The 18,496-nt window shown below is 39.4% G+C and overlaps 1 protein-coding gene across 1 annotated transcript; it reads right to left on the bottom strand.

The window, feature by feature from the left end:
• Positions 1-3,515: 3,515 nt before the first annotated feature.
• On the bottom strand, positions 3,516-12,415 carry scn4bb (sodium channel, voltage-gated, type IV, beta b). The gene is made up of 5 exons (XM_042499920.1): positions 12,284-12,415; positions 6,128-6,291; positions 5,823-6,042; positions 4,612-4,741; positions 3,516-4,396 (listed from the first exon to the last, which is right to left on the bottom strand). The coding sequence occupies exons 1-5, from the start codon at positions 12,360-12,362 to the stop codon at positions 4,300-4,302; spliced, it is 690 nt and encodes a 229-aa protein (XP_042355854.1). The 5' UTR covers positions 12,363-12,415; the 3' UTR covers positions 3,516-4,299.
• Between the last annotated feature and the right edge of the window lie 6,081 nt (positions 12,416-18,496).

An 18,496-nucleotide genomic window follows, 5' to 3' on the forward strand; every position in this document is an offset into this window, starting at 1 on the left:
AGTATTGGTAATTTTGGTGCCACATGCAACCCATAAGTTTTATCATGATTGTTGTCATTAGTGTGATTTCCGATATTGCCTTTATTTCTGTTATGGTCTCTCTTGGGGGGGTTGGAGGATAAGGAGAGAAAAAAATGGAAGAACGCTTGGGTGTTCTGTGATTTATATGCCTTGCATTGCTCTTCCAAAAAAAGATATTTTTAAAAAAACAACAACAGCGGGTTGACTACACAGTTAAGAACAAGTTTTCAGCATGTATGGAAATGTACAACACTCGCTTGAAAAACATTCAGTGTCTGGTGTATCTGTTCCCACACATGGGCTTTTCTGTCTCAGTTGTGATACTTTCTCACTGATACATCATACAGCTAGAGATAGACAGTAACTAAGGAGTGGCAGTGACAGCGCCTATAAGAAAACTCAAGAGATCTTCAGCTAGAACCGCTGGGAGCGGCTGCACATAAAAACCAGAGTGCTCTGAAAAACGACGCTGAGTGTGGCACTTTTTCTCGAAGCAGCTGCATGCGACCGCATACCCTGTCTTCACACTGAAAACATGCTACAGCCATGTGGACACAGGCTCATACTCAAAACATTCCCGTGTGCTCTCGGGGTCATCTCAAATATATTTTTCACCATTCATTGTCTATGGAGCAGCTCTAAAGTTAACACCCTGTGACATCACAAATTTCATTTTTTTGCATTCTGGTTTTCCTGAGAGAGTTGTCCATGCTTAATAATGTTTTTGGACTGTCTCAGACCATAGGAATAACATGCATGAATTTTGAAAATGGGCATAGTTCCCCTTTAAGACTCATCTTTTAATGCTGTTTCAACAGGAATTAACATCACATTTAGTAACGTCATTTCCATGGACCTTGACGAATCATAGCACCCCAAATATTTCCTTATGTGTGCTGTTTGGTTTCTTCTCATCTCACTTGGATGATCAGTGTGACAAACCAACTCAGATTAGCATCATACATACACAAAAATATACACGTCTCTAAAGTGCCAGACACACCCATTTCATAATATTGCTTCAAACCAGTGACTGAAGACTGGAGTCACTCCAATGTGGAGGCACGTTATAATTAACAGAACACACTTTGCTGCACAGTACGCTCAGCTCACGTCTGCTACGACTGGGGAGGTATGTTTATATCTTGACCCAGTGCTCACCCACACATCCCATCCAGAGGTATTTCTTTTTAAAGCCAGACATTCAGTGTCTTGAATGTGCAAAAGATGATGCAGATACATTCATCTCCTGATATGATGCCAGTTTGGTCGTCAGTGAGCTGCACTGACAACATCTTATTTCCTGCTTGAACATCATTTATTCTTGAACTACAGCCCCCCTACTCAGCCACCTATTGTATCCCGTGATCATTTAGACTTTAGATTTATGGATCATCTAGTTTATGCATGGGCAGGGCAACAGTGTTTATCTTTTTCACTGCAACACACCTGGTGAAGATTATTTATTGCAAAAAGTGAAACACTGAATGAATATTTGTCGTGTTTAGGGGAAAAAAACGAGCACAAGGAGGCACATACTAAGCACATATGTTGAGTCTGATCCAGGCATACATACCCAGGGCCACATATAGTGCTTAGCCTTAGCAAGGGTTAGCACAATGCAATTAGAATGGCACAAAATGGGATTTACAGTTATCTTGGAGCGGACTCTACCAGTGTTAGTACATTGGAACATGTCCTTTTTTTCCTGAAAAGTATGCATCTTTGTTTACAAGCTTTGTGTCTAAAATCTGGCCTGTGGAGCACATGCTTTAAATGCATTGGTTATTTGTCTTAAAAGCAGCATCATCAGAGGGTCATTCATCTTCTAGAGGATGGGGTTGTTTCAGGGGATTGTCTATTAGGTCAGTTCAGAAGCTTGTTGTATTATTACTGTTTGCTGAGCTTTATAAACTGTTTCGCAGTATGTAGTCGTCCTCGCTGGCAGAGGAGCAGAGAAGCACTAACAGGCACCTGTGTTTTATATCAAGCAAAGAGAAGGTACAGGATGAAGAGCTGGGCCAAACCCTAAAATATTCTGTGAGTAGCATTTTTTTATTAGCACTAATAAAAACACCCTTTTCTTTTACTGTAGTTGTTTGAATAAATTAGACAACATACTCTAGTTAGGTTTGGTAGAAAGCCACAAATTGATCACCAGAAAATTAGATAATTGAGTTGATATTATTGAAGAACTATTGTGAATTTGCTGTTAGGATTTAGCCCAGCTGTAACTACAACGCATTACTCCCTATCTCAAGCACTTAAACCAAAAAAAGTTTTTTGTTTTTTTTTAAAAACAGTCAAAGTTTTAAGTTTTAAAATTTTGTACTCTGGCTGCGGCCACAGACAAGTATTGACATATCATGGTTACAAAGTGCTTACATAAACAAGAGCATGACTGTGCAAAATGATATACAACTGTTAGGACAGCCTACATAATTTAAACACAACTATACATAAACATCCCCATAACTGAATAAAATGTGCACACCATTTTTATGTAATGAGCTCAAAAAAGAAAGCAACTACCAGAGACAATTAGCTCTCTGCTCATTAACAAGCATGCTTTCACTTAGCTTACACTCACTGCATGGTAAACACACACCGGCAAGATAAGGGGCCTAGTGTCTAAAGTGTTGGACGTGGTACATTCGTTATTATACATTAGTACAAGCTGTCCCTGTCAACCGCCGCACCTCCTAAAGAGAAATCAACACAAATAAACAACTACATTAACAAACAATAATAACCTCGAATGACTGCGTCGCAATTATGTGCCTCTGAGAACTAGTCAAGTTGCACTTACAGTTCACACCGATGCTTTTGAAAACATAGATGCTTCACACCCTCCCACACACAATTTGAAACTAACCTTTGACCTTTTCAGTATATAATGCAATCTCTTTATTATTTGATCGTATTACACATGAAATTTTGTAAAAGTCATTGTATTAATTACTGAGTTACGGCCAAAAACATGTTTTGTGATGTCACAGTGACCTTGACCTTTGACCACAAAATTCCAATCAGATCAAGTTCAAGTGGACATTTGTGCCCAATTTGAGAAAATATCTCAAGGCCTTATGAGATATTGCATTCATGACAATAAGACGGACACAAGGTCACAGTTACCTTGACCTTTGATCACCATTATAAAAATCAGTTTATCTTCGAGCTCGAGCGCACATTTTTGCCAAATTTGAGAAATTCCCGCTCCTGAGATACTGTATTCAAAAGAATGGGATGAACAACCCCAACAACATAATATTCCCAGCCACAACTCTTGCTAATGCAGAGGCATAAAAATAAAAAAACAATAACAGAATACGGCATGTGCAAATTTTTTTTTTTGCATTTCCATTTTTCTCTACTTAAACGCTTTTCACATACAGCTCACTCCACCATACCCATCTATGCACGGGCTAGCATGTTCAGACTGTGATAATCACTCATGGATCAACACATCAAGAGATTAACTGCATTGCCAGGACTAGAGGTGCCCAATTACAAAGCAACCTTGGATAACTTCCCCTTATTCTTGATTTTTTCCTAGTGTTTACAAAAAAAAAATGTATGTCCCTTCTACCTCCCCCGATGTTGCAGATAGGAAGATCATTGCACTACTCTGCATTTTAAACGAATTCTTTCTTAAAGGGCTCCAAGATGCTTTTTAAAGTAATATCTATAGAGCCTGCTGAAACTGTGTGGAATCAACCAGTTAAATCAAACCTCACCGGGTCAAGACTATTTCTTTTTTATTTGAGAGAGTCATGCTTTCTTCCTTCCTGTTGTGATATCACCTTTAAGGTTGTATTTCCTTCAATGCTGTTACTTCATATCAAGATAAAACCTTCATTTTTTCTCTGTTAATGTGATGAACAATGTGGGCAAAGGAGGTTGATATATGGGAGACCAGATGGGAGTTGGGATGTAAATATTATAAGATTAAGACACTAATCATGAATAAGTCAAGCTGAAGAATCACTTGTAGGTGCAATTACCCTTAAAAAAGAAAATTATTAAATTGTGAGCACATTTTAAATAATTATGTGATTTGCACATTCTTCAGTTGCATATCATCTGCACAGTCACTATTCCGTGCACATGTATACTGTGCACAAGTATAGATTCCCCTTTGGAGGCCACAGCCAGGCAGTTTTTAGGATCCCAAGTTGAACATAATGAATCTGCTTGTGTGCAAACACGTGTGCATCATATATGCAAAGAAAGTACATAAATGTGAGTACTGATATGGTTTTACATACATGCACTTTCTCATTTCTTTTTTGGTGTTGGCTTTGAATCAGCTTTGGATCCTGAGAGGCCATTTTCTGTGTTGTCGATCCCTGATGAAGTTACAAGGCACTCCTTACTGCGGTGGGGAAAAAGGAAAAGACAAAGTTAGAGCTGTACATACACGACAGCTCAAAGAAACATCTCAAGTTTGTTCCTTTTAAAAACTACATCAGCATGTGAAGTATCTCCACATGCCGACATGCTGCCGGGCACCAACGATTCAATCTGATGATGAAACAGTGTGAAATGGTTGCATTGCTGGTAAATATCGAGGTGGTTGTGAAAACTCACTTTTTCTCCTCAAGCTTTGAAAGAACATAGAGAGTGAAGTTCTTGAGCAGCATGAAGCCCATTAACGCTGCGATGGCTCCGCCCACACACGAGGCTATGATGATGCTCAGCGTGTTGTCCACCACCCTCACTACAGACAGGAAAGATGATGTAAAAAAACAAAAAATCTGAATATAAACTGTAAAGGAGAGGTTCCAGAAAATAAAACATTGGCATAAAATATCTACAAAAAATTGAGGGGGGAGTTTATCTCATGTGACCTTCCGCTACTTTTAGACTTTTAAAACTATTGCTGGCACTTTCTTATAGCAAACAATAATTAGATAATATTTGGTGAACATTCTTAATACCCTGTTTTTTTATTTAATTACCTATTTGTTTGTTTGTTATTTGCCTATCTAGCAAAAATTTATATAAGCAGAAAATAAGAAAATGTGATGTTCCCATTTGGAGAAGAGGTTGATTTATTTGTTAATTCTTAAATCTAGCGTTTCGTCAAAACAGTGCCAAAACCTCATTAAAGTGACAAACAAGAACTGTCTGTTTATAAGTGTTTGATGCTTAAAAACTAGTGAATGGTGGTTTAGTTGGAGAGAAGGATTATCAGCTCTTCTGGTGTGTGTGTGCGTGCGCGTGTGTGTGTGTGAGACCAAATCTGACTTATTAGAAAATAACTAAATGAATGAATGCACAAAACAAATGAGCATTAAATCAGTCATTAGTTAATTCCCCATTATATATATTTCATATTTTACTATCATCTCAGGATTTATTTACCCCCTACAGGATTTTATTTTATATTTTAATTTTTTCCTCAGCAGACCAAACATTCCTTCAGTAGCACTGTCCATGTGGCCTGATTTATCTTATCATCAACATACAAATGAATGCATGTTCTACTTAAATTGTCCTCTATACTGCACATTATGGGCAGTATAAGCTCCAATGTCCCACATTTGTGATTGGCCAATATATAGTATGTCAGGGCTTCCACTATTAATAAATCTACGTGTTGGGATGTGTTGTCAGATTCAGTTTTTTTCCACATAATTACACCCCTTTTTGTTGCTGAAATATGAGGAAAATATGATTACGCAGGCAGATGAAAAATTGACAGGTTGTGATGTTTACTTCATATAAAACTTAATAACTGATAACCCCTCCCTCATGTATATCAGCACACAGTACCACTATAGACCTTGACCACTCACACTTGTCCACCACGATGAGGTTAAAGATGGCGCTGTGGTTCCTGCCCTTCTCCTTGCGGTTCCGTCCAAAACATGTGTACTGGCCTCCGTCCTCGAAGGTGATGTTCCACAGCAAGATGGAGACGTTTTTGTCATGGTTCTTCCCCACAAACTCCACCCGCTCTCGATATATATTTACATGTGGCTCCGCGTCCTCTGATGCTATCACTGAATCACACACCTGATAGGACCAACAAGCTGTCAATCATCCACCACTGAACAAGTCACCTAAAAAAAGAATTTTGCCCTCAAACGGGGGTTCATACCTTCTGCATGGTTCCGTTGTCGTTGTATTGCCAGCTGAAGTAGAGGTCTTCGATGCCGATACAGCTAAAATATGTGCAAGGCAACATGACTGTGCTGCCGTTCACTGCCTCCAGGAAAGGAATCTTTCCTACAAGCATCTCGAGAGCCTGAACAGACCACACACCTGAGGAGGAAGAGGAAGAGAAAGCACGAGATAAGACTACACCAGGTACGGACGACCTGTTCTTATTCCTAGGTTGACACATACCAACACTTTGTCGTATTCCTCTGTATCTCATACAGACGCCAAAGGCGATCTTCAGCATCTTTATGTTATTATACGTTGGCGGATGGCACCAGGCAACCACATACAACACACATGAGTGGCATCACTTGAGAACGTGGCCGGATGGAACCAGTTGTGTTCGCATGAAACATAGAAGGACAGCGTCAGGTATTAAAGCTGACGGTGATGTCGTAACATAAGGAGCGTAAGTGCACAAATAAGGCGGGTGGGAAGGGCGGTGGAGGTGTCCCACAAACAACAGACTTTCATGCAGGACTCTAAAATTTGCTTCCCATCTAGATGTGAGGGTTTATTTCCCTACACCTTACCATGTGCCTCTTTTGCCTAAACATAACCATCATGATGGTCCACGTTGGTTGCTATGTGCTCATGCTATGTAGACATAAGGATGTACTGCCTCATCCTACCATGTGCATTTCTTGACATCACGGTAACGTCATCCTGGAGCGTAAACAGCTGACGCAGAAGGATACCTTAAACGATGACCCGGAAAGTCACTGACAGAGCAGGGCCATGTGATGAGTTGGGATGAGAACTTGTTGAATGTACTTGGTTAGGTTTAGAAAAAAGATCATTTTAAGGTCATTTCGCTGATGTGATGCCTGTAAATAACTTATAAAACCTTACATTAAAACAGTTGACTTTAAGTATTGTTGCTGACAGGTTTACATTGAAGTTCGCTGAAGCCCAGTGCATCTCACAAAAATGCTAAAGGGTGCCTTTGGTTGCTATTTGACGCCCTGGGAATGAGAACGGACAGGGTTAAAAATCAACTCAAAGGCGTTCTGCTTTAAAGCAGCTGGTCACTGCTTTTTAAAAAATATGTTATTTGTTTTCTTGCTGAAAGCTACATGAGAAGACTGATAACAATTTCATATTTGCCCGTTTGATATACATCTTAAACCAGTTAGTTTAAATTAGCATTAAGACTGGAAAAAGCATGCCTGGTTTAATCTGGAGGTAAAAATGTTCAATTTAGCACTTCTAAAGCTCATTCATTAACACATTCTATATTCTTTGTATAATTTGTATTTCAAGGAAAAAAAACAACACTACTAAAGTGTAACAAGACACTTTGCACCAGACTATGCCTTGGCTATGAGCAGTGATTTCCTAAAGTTTTGTCAACAGTGTGAAACAAAAGCTAATAAATTGTCAGCACTCATAAATACCTACATGGTACTTTTTAATGATGCAGGGGAAGAAGACAACGGAAATGTAAAAGTACCCTATACCTATTTGCGATTTTTTACTTTGTGATTATAGCATCCATTATACTTGCAAGACATAACTGTTTCCCCTTAGTTCCAGTCTTTATGCTAAACTGAGCAAATCAGCTGCTGGTTGCAGCCATATTCTGACAGATATGAGGGGATCTGCGCAGTCTAACTCTGTAAGAAAGCAAACAAGCATATTCTCAAAATACTGAACTTTTCCTCTACATTCAGTATCCAGATTACTAGATGAACAAACTATATAAATCATCTCACTGACATTTAACGCCTTACTTCTGTCCACTCTATCAACAAATAAATATACATTAACATGAAGTTAATCATGTGACCTTAACCTTTATTATTTGTGCTGTTACAAATGACAATCGATTCTTTTTTCTCTCTCTTTCTTTTCAAAATATTCTATATAAGCCATTCATGATGTCAAACATAATACCTGCACTTCAAATTAAAAGCTCACTGCCTTTCGTGCACTAGCTGGAATTGTTTTGTGGTCACATCGCAAAACAAGTCCAGTCTGCTCAGCCAGTTCCACGTGAACAATGAGAGAATGTAGCAGTATCTGTAGCAGATTAAAATTAAGATTTTTGTACGCAAATGAAAATCTACAAGTGCAGATTGATTAAAAAACGTATTTATAACTGCGTTGATCAAGTCATTTCTTTATCATGCAAAAACATTTCATGGTTCCACTGTCTCAGATATGAGGAGTTGCTGCTTTTCCTATTAATTCTCTTGATTTATTAAATCGATTTAAATGTTGTACTTTTGGTTTCAATACCTAAATACATTTACTAACATACTTTATAGAGGTAAAATTTTCAGTGAAAGATCTTTGCTAGCATTGGTACTTTTTCTTCAGTAGAGGATCTGAATACTTTCTTCACCACTGCTAACACTGTGTGTTACAGGATGATATAAAAGGAATACATCACAGACTATTCATCCTATCTACCACATGTTCACAATTTTAGGAACACATTATGGCATATATACACAATAAATAGATAGATAGACCTTATTGTCCACGTCAGTGGAAATTTGTCTTTGGCTTTGCTCAAACACAGCAAAGGCACATACAAACACGTAACACAAATACACAATTAAAAATGCACACTATACAAGATACAATAGTGCAAAAATACAGGTAGAGGCAATAACTGTTGTGTCTGTTATTGGCACTTGACTAGTCAAACCCTCAGTAACATTACACCACAAAGTCCTTGCTGTGACTTTACTGTAAATAAGAGAGGATGCAAGCTGATGTGCCCCTTGTAAGAACTGTAACTATACACCAGGGACCACAGCATCAGGAAGTCACAGTGATGACATCTCACATCTTCCAGCAATTAAAACTGATGCGCATAGGACATCATTTTTTTTATTGTTTGTCTATTCCTTTTAGGTCTAGACTTATTCCAACTTCCCATGTAGCTGCTCAGTTTTGTGATATGACATGTGTCAAGGTCACATAGCAAAGAGCTGCAGTATATCATTTCAGCAGGTCAAGGACAGACTGTGCCGTAGGTCGGTCCTCTCTCTCTTTTACATTATTAAATCTCCTTGTGCTTAATGCTTACATCTAGTGCCTGCTGCGCGGAACCAGTAGACATATGCAAAGGTTATAGACAGAAAACACCACTGACACCTGAACAAGATGACTGGTTTTAGGAGCAGCTGCATTTTTTTTCAAACATTCCCACGATTCTGCCCTCTGTTTGGTGCACACTGTGTTACACTTCGCTCCCAAAGTGGTCAAGGTCAACGTCTGAAAAGCACCACTGCAGCAAATACGAATAACATTGCAAAGAGCAGCAGATACGGCTTCACACAGCAAAGGAGGGCACACTGTATGTTATTGATTCATTCTCATCTCACTCTTGCTATCTCGCAATACTCACTCTGTTCAATCTTTCCCCTCAGCTGGTTCGATGCAGCACAGTGAGCTTGCAAAAACGGCATCACCCCTCCCGTCTCTTGCTAGTTTTTTTTTAAACAACCACTTTCCATATCTTTTGTTGTATTCCATTTTTATTCTTTCAATCTTGTATCCCCCTTTATGTCCTTGAAGGGTACCCTGTCTCTATCACTGTAGCTACTGACAAGAGACCAAGAACAAAACAAGTAGAGTTATATCATCTCCTTGTGTTTTGTCTCTGACAACATTCAAATATTAATCTTCCTTAAAACAATAGCCTATTACGCATTGTCTCTTGTTAAGATTCCTAAAAGTTAAGATCTTAGTTTAAAGTTTTGCTTTGCTATGTAAAGTTTTGGTGCTTCAGATAAAAGTAGAGCAGTGATGCTCCGGGTTCTAGCCTATATATGTCATCTTTAGAACATCAGGCTTTTTTATGAATGCATGAATGTCTGCTCTCCACATCCTAAAAATGTGGCGCATAACCAAACTATAGCTTGACCAATACTGGATTTGAAAAGGCTGATACTTAACTTGCTGTTCAGGATAATGTTATGTCATCTGATAATACCTTTTTAAAACATAAACACATAACGTAAACAGGCGTTGTTAATATGGATCCCTTTGATTGTGAAAAATTGTGAATAAGCTACATGCTGAAAAGTACATTTTGCAGCTAAAGAAATCAACTTCTTACTGCTTTCTGGTGGATGTAATGGTGACACTGTTTCTGTATGACCTCTAACCTACTATAGCATTTATGTACTGTAGCTCTTGGATGAAATTTACACTAATACAGATGTATCTGCAATGAGCTCATACTGGCCTATAGTATCAGTCTAGCTCTACAGTGAACCACCAGCTACTATTAAATTCAATGGCTGATCACACATGAATGGTACTTGCTAGAGCCAAGAATCTATCCTATTCAATCAGGTCAAAGGCTTTAGAGGAGCCATGTACTGGTTTGAATGGTTAAGGTGTTGAAAAACATGGCCAGATGCCTCATAAAGTGGAACAAAATTCAACATAAACATTCTGTAAGCTAAAATGTGGATATATTAGATCACTGTCTCTTCTGCTTAACAAGTGTAATGTAGAACAACACACTCCTCTAACCACCTCTTAGTGCATTATATGGTTTATCCACAACATAGTCATGATCCCTTGATGCACCTGCTGCAGCACTGTTCTCTCTGTTACTGGTCTACCTGCATCTGCTGGTTAGGTCGACCATGCATTTTTTATTGCACATGGCCAAAATGTTTGTTGTTCACTCTAAATAAAGACAGCACCTGTGAGGAATAAAAATAGCAACTCTTGTTCTGAAAATCACATAAAATTCTTTACTTGGCAACACGATTTCACTGACAAATCAGGTCATGTGTGAAAATGGGACACGGATATTTTAAATGTTTGGAAAGTTGTTAATGTGATCAACTTCACTGGATTGGGAATGTTATAAAGTGGTTTTAGAGCGTATATTAAGATAATTTTACAGACCAGGGTCTTAGGGTGTGTTTATTTTTAGTGCGTGTTTGCTGCAATATTGCTGCAGTGGTGCTCCACACCCATAAGTAGGTTAGGAAATATAGAATTTAAGTATATACAGTAAGTTATTAATGTGGGAATAATTTTAGAAAAGAGCATTACATATTCAGACAGATGTATTTAACTCAAATTGTTAGTTGTCAACTAATAGCTAATACAGGATAAATGCAGGATAGAAACATCTAGGCAAGCGAACACAACATACATGGTGTAAGTGTCAGCTATTGCTGAAACTGGATTTTAATGGGCTGCTTTCTTTCTTCTTTAAAGAGGCCGTGGAAACAATTTCTTGGAGATGTTTGGTTAGGTGTTGTCTTAGGCAACAAAATCCAATATTCACACTTGAAACTATATCCAAAACACTGTAACCCACGTAGTGAGAGGTTTTCTCCATTGTCAGTCTCAGATTTGTATGTAAATTTACTTGATTCATACCATTTCTTGACACTGTTCTGTTACTCTTACTGGAGTTCTTGACTTAAATGAAACTGATGTTTTACTGGACACTCATCCGAGTGACTCTGCTGCACCATTACTGCAGATACACGTCTTGTTAATCATAAAATGCTGTGAAAGGTAAGGCCTCCTCTATGGACACAGCTTTTTGAATCACAGAGTCAATTTTCTGCTGACATTCAGTTTGTGGACATATAATCCAACCAATATAGATTGCAGATAACACTAAACTGACTGACTGCAACAACTACTGGCCGAAGTCTTCATGGCAGCCACATTTTAATTGAACCTTCATAACCCTCGTTCTCTCTGTGTTTCCAAGCAGAACCAGCAGCACATTGTCTCATGAGATGAAACTCAACCTCCAAAAAAAAGGTTACTCATCACGAACAAACTGGTCCTGTCACCAGCAGCAAAGTCCTCCTTCAAAATTTAGTGTACCGACACATGCCCTATAGAAAACTGCAGCCAACACCTACGTAGGTTAGATTCTGATGAAGGTCAATGCCAGATTTGGAAAAGCTACAGCATCAATTGCTCTGCTTATCAACACAAATGCCCACCAATATCAACAAATGCTTTTTATAAGGACCGGAAAAAAATAAGTTTAAAAGAAAAGGAGATGAGAAGGTACCGTGCACATCATCTGTGATGTAACAGTCAATAGGCAATTAAAGGAAGGTGATGTAAAGTGAAAGGTTGACATTACCAAGCAGCAGAGAGAACATCAGGCAGACGGACGTGTGCGGAGGGCCCAGCCTCAGGGGTTCAACCCACCGGACCTCCATGGCAGCCAGATCTGCTCCAAAACAAACACAACTGCAGAATCCAGCCGGGTTCTGGAGAACTTGAAGATATCCTTTAGCACAGTCTGGCCTCCTGGGTATACTGGATTAAATCTGGAAGCAGCTGGAAGTGTGGACCCCAAATGAGGCACGTTTAAGGCGTGCACCTAGAGAAGTCCCAGGGGTAGGGAGCCTGCTTGCCAGCCCCCACAGCACTCCTGTGTGAGACACTGTAGGTGAGACAGAGGGCAAAGAAGGAGGAGGTAGAAGAGGGGCAGAGAGAGGAGGAAAAAGTTGATCAACTGAAATCTTCAAATGGGACATTAAATGACTATAAAAGCAGAGACAACACAGCAAAAAGTTACATTTTTGTACAGATATAGAATTTGCATGCATGAATCCACATATACATCACTTTGCCTGAATGTAATCAAAGTGAAGGAAAAATATTAAAACATGCCACGTCTTGTCGTGCGTACCTGCTCCTGCAGCCGGTGTTCACTCAGAGGCCGGCAGGCTGCCTGCACAGCTGAGTCAGTGTGGACGGGACAGCAGCGGAGCGGCAAACACTGCGCACAGTCAGGGTTCACTCAAGGAGAATCCACCAGCCAGCACTTTCACTGCAGAGCCAGCCACATTGCAGCGCCAGCCAGGATGCGAGACAATTAACAGGGGAGAGATGGGGGAGACAAACAGAAAGACAGACAGGAAGAGACAGATGGACAGGAGGAAAAGCCGCTGCTTTCATCCCTCCTCAGCAGAGCACCAGTGACGCTGACTCCTCTCCCTGCCCACCCCTCCGGCTAAACCTCACAACTTTTCCCTGTCCTCTCCGTTGGCTGCATGCCACCTCTCTCTCTCTCTCTCTCTCTCTCTCTCCCCCCCCCCTCACCCCCCCCCCCATATCCCTCTCTCTCTCTCCTCCATCACCCCCTATTCACTTCTCCTCTCTCTGCTCCCCTCCTCCCCATCTCCTGGCTTGGGGCGTGTATGCAGACTCAGGCACTTTTGTCAGAGTGTTTGTGAAGATCAGAGAAAAGTTCTGCAGTGCAGGTTGAAGGAGGAGGCGGTGTGATGCAGCCCCGGGGCCGGCCCAGACGCACAGTCCCATATCAGAATGCTCCATTCATAAATAGAAATGATAACGTCACCTTTAATGTATTAAAACTCAGCACCACAGAATTAAAGTGGGAGTGGTAGCAATAAAGTAGTTACTCTCTGTCATCGGTCTCAGCTTCTAATTTCCTTATCCTTCCCCAGATTGACAGTTTTTCTATGACTTTCGTCTCCTCTTTTTCTGTAAGGCAGGCTTCTACCAGGACTCATATTCCCCTGGCTCAGGATTATCAGCCTCCACAGCCTCCGGTGTACGTGTGCATGTGTGTCACATTCAATGCCTAGAAGGTCAGTGCGATGCAGCTGCAAGTGCATTATGATATGAGGCGATGTGTGCAGTCTTTTTTCACAACAGGACAGATCCTTTCCCATGTACATCAGTCACCCACAGCTGCATGTGTCTGCACTCTTCACTGCAGGAATTACAGAGGATGGGCTTAGCTCACAGCTTTTTGATTTGATTAGTCAATTCCAGAACTGGCTAATGTTGCAATCATATAGTTACATCTATATGCCCATCCAGTACCGAAAATAGAAGGTGACAGTATGGTAATAATGGCTTACTGTTATAAGTCCATTAGGGGAAAAATAGCTGGTAAGATGTTAAAGGGATACTTTGGATTTTTTAAAGTGGAGTTCTATGGTGTACCCATACACAGTATATTACAAACAGTATGACAGATGTCAGTATGCATGTCTTCAGTTTGGAGAAGCAGGCTGGATACGAAAGTGAGGCACTGTACAGCTGTAGACAGCAACAAAGCATATTTTAGCCTCCTAAAAAAGTCCCACCCCAAAAAATTGATATCAGTTTAAATGTATGCCATATAGAGAGTATACTCACTGCTTTACCTTTCTGTCAGACAGTCTGTTTTGAGGGGAGAGCCGTGAATGAGTTCAGTTCTGCATCTACACTCTCGTTAAAGCCACCAGACTCCACTGACAAAAACAGGAACTTTAGCTCGCTGAACACACTGCTGGTCTACCACTGCTTCAATCAGTTAGTTAGATTTAGGTGGCTAAAATACAATTTGTTGCTGACCCATTTAACATCGGACCGTGTCAGACTCAGGCGTGCTTCTCCAAACTGGGGGCTTACCAACTAAAATCTACTGTATGTAGTATATGGTCTATGGATAAGTACCACTTGAAAAAAAATCTGAATTTTCCCTTTAATCTGAGTTTTATGATGGAAAAGAAGAAGAATTGTGAGTGTTAACTGGATGCAACTGGGACCATTTGATAGAGCGCGCCATCTGAGCCGAGGTACAGTTACGCAGGCAGAGGATGAGGGGACAGCTACACATCCATTTTGAACTCTGAATTGTTTGTCTTTGATTTAACAGCTGCTATTTTGTCTACAGTAGAAGATCAGGTAAAGTGTGCAACTCTGAAGGGCTGCAACTGAACTTTACATTGACAGATTAAACTTCCTTTATGAAGACAGATGCAGGCATTTGCCAGGTAAGCGCATACTGCACTTTACTTACTGTGCAATTGCCTAACACTGTGATCTATTATTCATTGAGCAGGTTATTATGCACATATGGAGACTCTACAGAATGGCATCTTTTCTATTTAGTAGCTCACACAACGACATATCCAATACCTTTTATGTGTCCTGTTTTTATTATGTGAAAGCTGTCTAATTCAGATGTCAGCTGTTATACTCTTGCATTAAATAAACAGTGTATATAATATATAGTGTAGGCAAGATTCAGTAGAGCTGAGTAGTGAGGGGAGGGGATGCTCCTGAGACAACTGACTAAGCAAAACTGTAAAAACACAGCAGCAATATCCAAATTAAAATATGTATGTCCCAGGAAGTTAATCCACCCTGTGTCTGATAACAGTATGAGATTGTATGCAATTACAAAATAGGCAGAGGATTGCAAACATGCACCAACAGTGACCCCTGTTATGGTATATAATGAGCATATACAATTGGGTTAATTGTGTGAGGTGACAGTAGGTAGAGGTAGGTGGTGGTTAGACAGACACAGAGCTCTAAAGCGAGAGATCATGTGGTCGGGCTGCGGGCTCACCGCTCTCCTCTCCAGGCCCCTCCACTGGAGTATCAATGCAGCAGTGGTGGGAACTCTTCCAAAACTGCAAAGAAAAAAAAACCAACAGCATTTTGCTGCAGAAAGACAGGATGCTACTGCAGGACAACTGCAACCACACATAGAGTCACAAAAATATAACCATCTGGTGGGTACCATACAGATATTAATTATTATGTGTCTCATATTATTATTCATATATGCCACGCAGGTGCACACTCAGCTTTTAAAAGCATGCATAGGGTGTCATTTTCTCTGACTGCAGTAAAATGTGCGCTGCTTCAAAGGAAAGAGACAAGGACACACGTCTCAGCGCTCACTGTACATTAGAGAATTAGAGCAACATGAGTACTCACACAATGAAAACATAAACTGAGTGGTGGAAGAGGTGTTTTAATCTTATACTTAGATAAAACTACCAGTACAACACTGTGAAAATACTCCATTAAAAATAAAAGCCCTGCATTCATGACTTCACTAAATAGAAATAAAGACATATCATTAACAAAAGTACTTGAAATGTGAAAAGTAAGAATACTATTTGTGACATAAATATTATGGCATTATAAGTAGATATTATATTAGATACATACATACTTAAGTAGTATTTTACCATAACTACAATTAGTGCTTGGGGTCGGGCCCTGGGCAAACCCAGCTAGCAGGGAAATTTCCAGCAACATTGGCTAATGTTACCTACAAGTTGCAATAATGTTTTAAAGAAACTTTTTAATCTAATGTTCAAAGAACCTTTTAAGGGTGTTCAGAATTCAAATATGTTCCCAAAAGATTAAATGCTGACATAATGTTATAACTTCAACAGTCTGAGGATGTTTTGGTGATGTTGAGAGGTGACAGATCATAGAATGTTCTTTTATAAAATGTTCCCACAATGTTACATGAGAACAAACATTTTCAAAGCAACATTCAGAACATACAGTATAATGATGCCTGAGATTACAGAACATTGTGATGCAATTTAAATGTAATGCAATGTTACATGTTACAAAAAAACTCAAAAACAGACCAAAACAAACAAACAAAAAAAACATTTTAACATTTTGAATGACGAATGTACCCTAAACTTTAAGAAGAGCAATCTGGAAACTTGAAAAAAAAATGCCTCTGGAAGCATTAGGAAAGCATTGCATTGATCTACTGTACCGTTCTCAGAGCGTTTTTAGAGCCAAACATTGCTCACTGGGAAGGGTAACAACATAAATCTGTGACCCATGTGTGACCTCAGCATCCACACGTGTCAGTTTAAATCTTGTCCGGTTTTTTGGGGGGCTGGCACAGCTGTTCACCTTCTGCCTGGTATGGTAACGTCTTTGCTCGGGGCAAAACCAATGTTTAAATCCAGTATTTTCTATAAACTGTGCCCAGGAACATAACCCCACTGCTCTCTTTACTGTATAAGCTAAACACAAAAATCACTTTTTTTCAGTGAAAACTTTGCACACTCAGGGATTAGCTAGTGAACAGAGTATTTAGCAGCTAAACAGCTAGCTTAGTTTGTGCCTCGTGCATTAGCATACCATGTTAGCATACACTCTGGTCAAAAATGTAGCATAACCTTGGGTTTCTCTAAAAGAAAATTAAACGGTGATATTAAAAACAACAACAAAAACAACCACATAAACCGAAAATATATCTAGCACGTAAGAGGCACAAACTAAGGAGCCAAATTTCCCCTTGGTGAAGAACAAAAACAAAGTAAGCCAAAACAAAGTAAATATTAGACTTACATTCTCCAGGTGCCAGAAACATGACTCCATGATAATATCGCTGCTGGATGTGGGAAAAAAAAGCAAACTGTGTGCTTACAATTTCTACATTTCTATTTCAGCGGTGATGATGTGTTAGTGCTGCCCCCAATTGGCCAAAAGATTTTGGTGATTTAAATTAAATCTGAAAAGTTTAGTTGGAAAAACCACATGGTGAAACAACTCATAAACGTTTGAAATGTGGCAAGGGGTCCTAAACTGACATGACAATTCTTTGAGGGGTCACTAACAAAAAGGTTGATACTTGATACTTGAACTTATAAAACTCTTATCACCAACAAGTATTATTTTCAAAGGTAAAAATTTCTGCTCTCAGATAAATGTTTTAAGTTGCATAAATACTCAAATACAATCGAAGAACCTCAAAAAAAAAATGGTCTGACATTTTCCCCTAGTTTTTATTTATTTTTTGCAATTTGCAGGACATTTCCTGTCAAGTTTCTCATTGCCTTTTTTCCCAAAAGAAAGCAGACCAATTTGCTCTGGATTTAAGGGTTTGAACACCTAAGAAGGCAACTCAGCGCACCACAAGAAAAGTGATGTTGATCCAGGTTTCAAAGTAATATACTGTTACATTCCACTACAGAAATAACAAAAATAACAGATAACAAAGGGTATTTCTTTTGGGGAGAAATAAGTGGCAGATTTTTAGACATTTTTTGTTATTCTGTAGTCATTATGCAGCCTACAAATGCTGAAGAAAAAAGTGGGAACTACCACTTAGTAAGCCTTTAATTGGCTACGATTCAATTTATTATACACCATTGCCTGTTCTTTTCTATTGCTGACCATTTGCTCAAAAATCAAGATAATCCGCTGTAAAAGGTCTAAAAATGGCCCCTGTGTATTTAAACAGCACTTAACCCATTCACACAAAGAAAGAACCTGTTCAACAGGGCATGTTTTCATTCCAAAAGAAGAATAATGTACACTGAGGAAAGGAGTCAGAGTGGAGAGGCTTTGTAAGAGGCTGGTGTTTTCCCAGACACGTTCCCACATGCCGCAGGTTGGAGTCCCTCTCCACCTCGACTCAATAACTGTCTGAGGTGAGTTTTGTTTATGTTTTCTTAATATGTTGAATTTAAAGGAATAGATTGTGTTTTAATAATAAAAATAATGAATAGAAAAGTTAAAATACTAATTAGGGACAATGATAAAGGGAATTTCATAA

Source organism: Plectropomus leopardus, chromosome 13 (genome assembly GCF_008729295.1).
Source record: "Plectropomus leopardus isolate mb chromosome 13, YSFRI_Pleo_2.0, whole genome shotgun sequence".
Lineage (NCBI taxonomy): Eukaryota > Metazoa > Chordata > Actinopteri > Perciformes > Serranidae > Plectropomus > Plectropomus leopardus.

Excerpts from the sequence above, each read along its gene's own strand:
- scn4bb (XM_042499920.1), bottom strand. The coding sequence starts at position 12,362 with ATGGAGGTCCGGTGGGTTGAACCCCTGAGGCTGGGCCCTCCGCACACG. Across the intron at positions 6,292-12,283 it reads GATGTTCTCTCTGCTGCTTG|GTGTGTGGTCTGTTCAGGCT; the intron begins GTAATGTCAACC and ends CTTCCTCCTCAG. Across the intron at positions 4,397-4,611 it reads TCAAAGCTTGAGGAGAAAAA|TAAGGAGTGCCTTGTAACTT; the intron begins GTGAGTTTTCAC and ends TCCCCACCGCAG.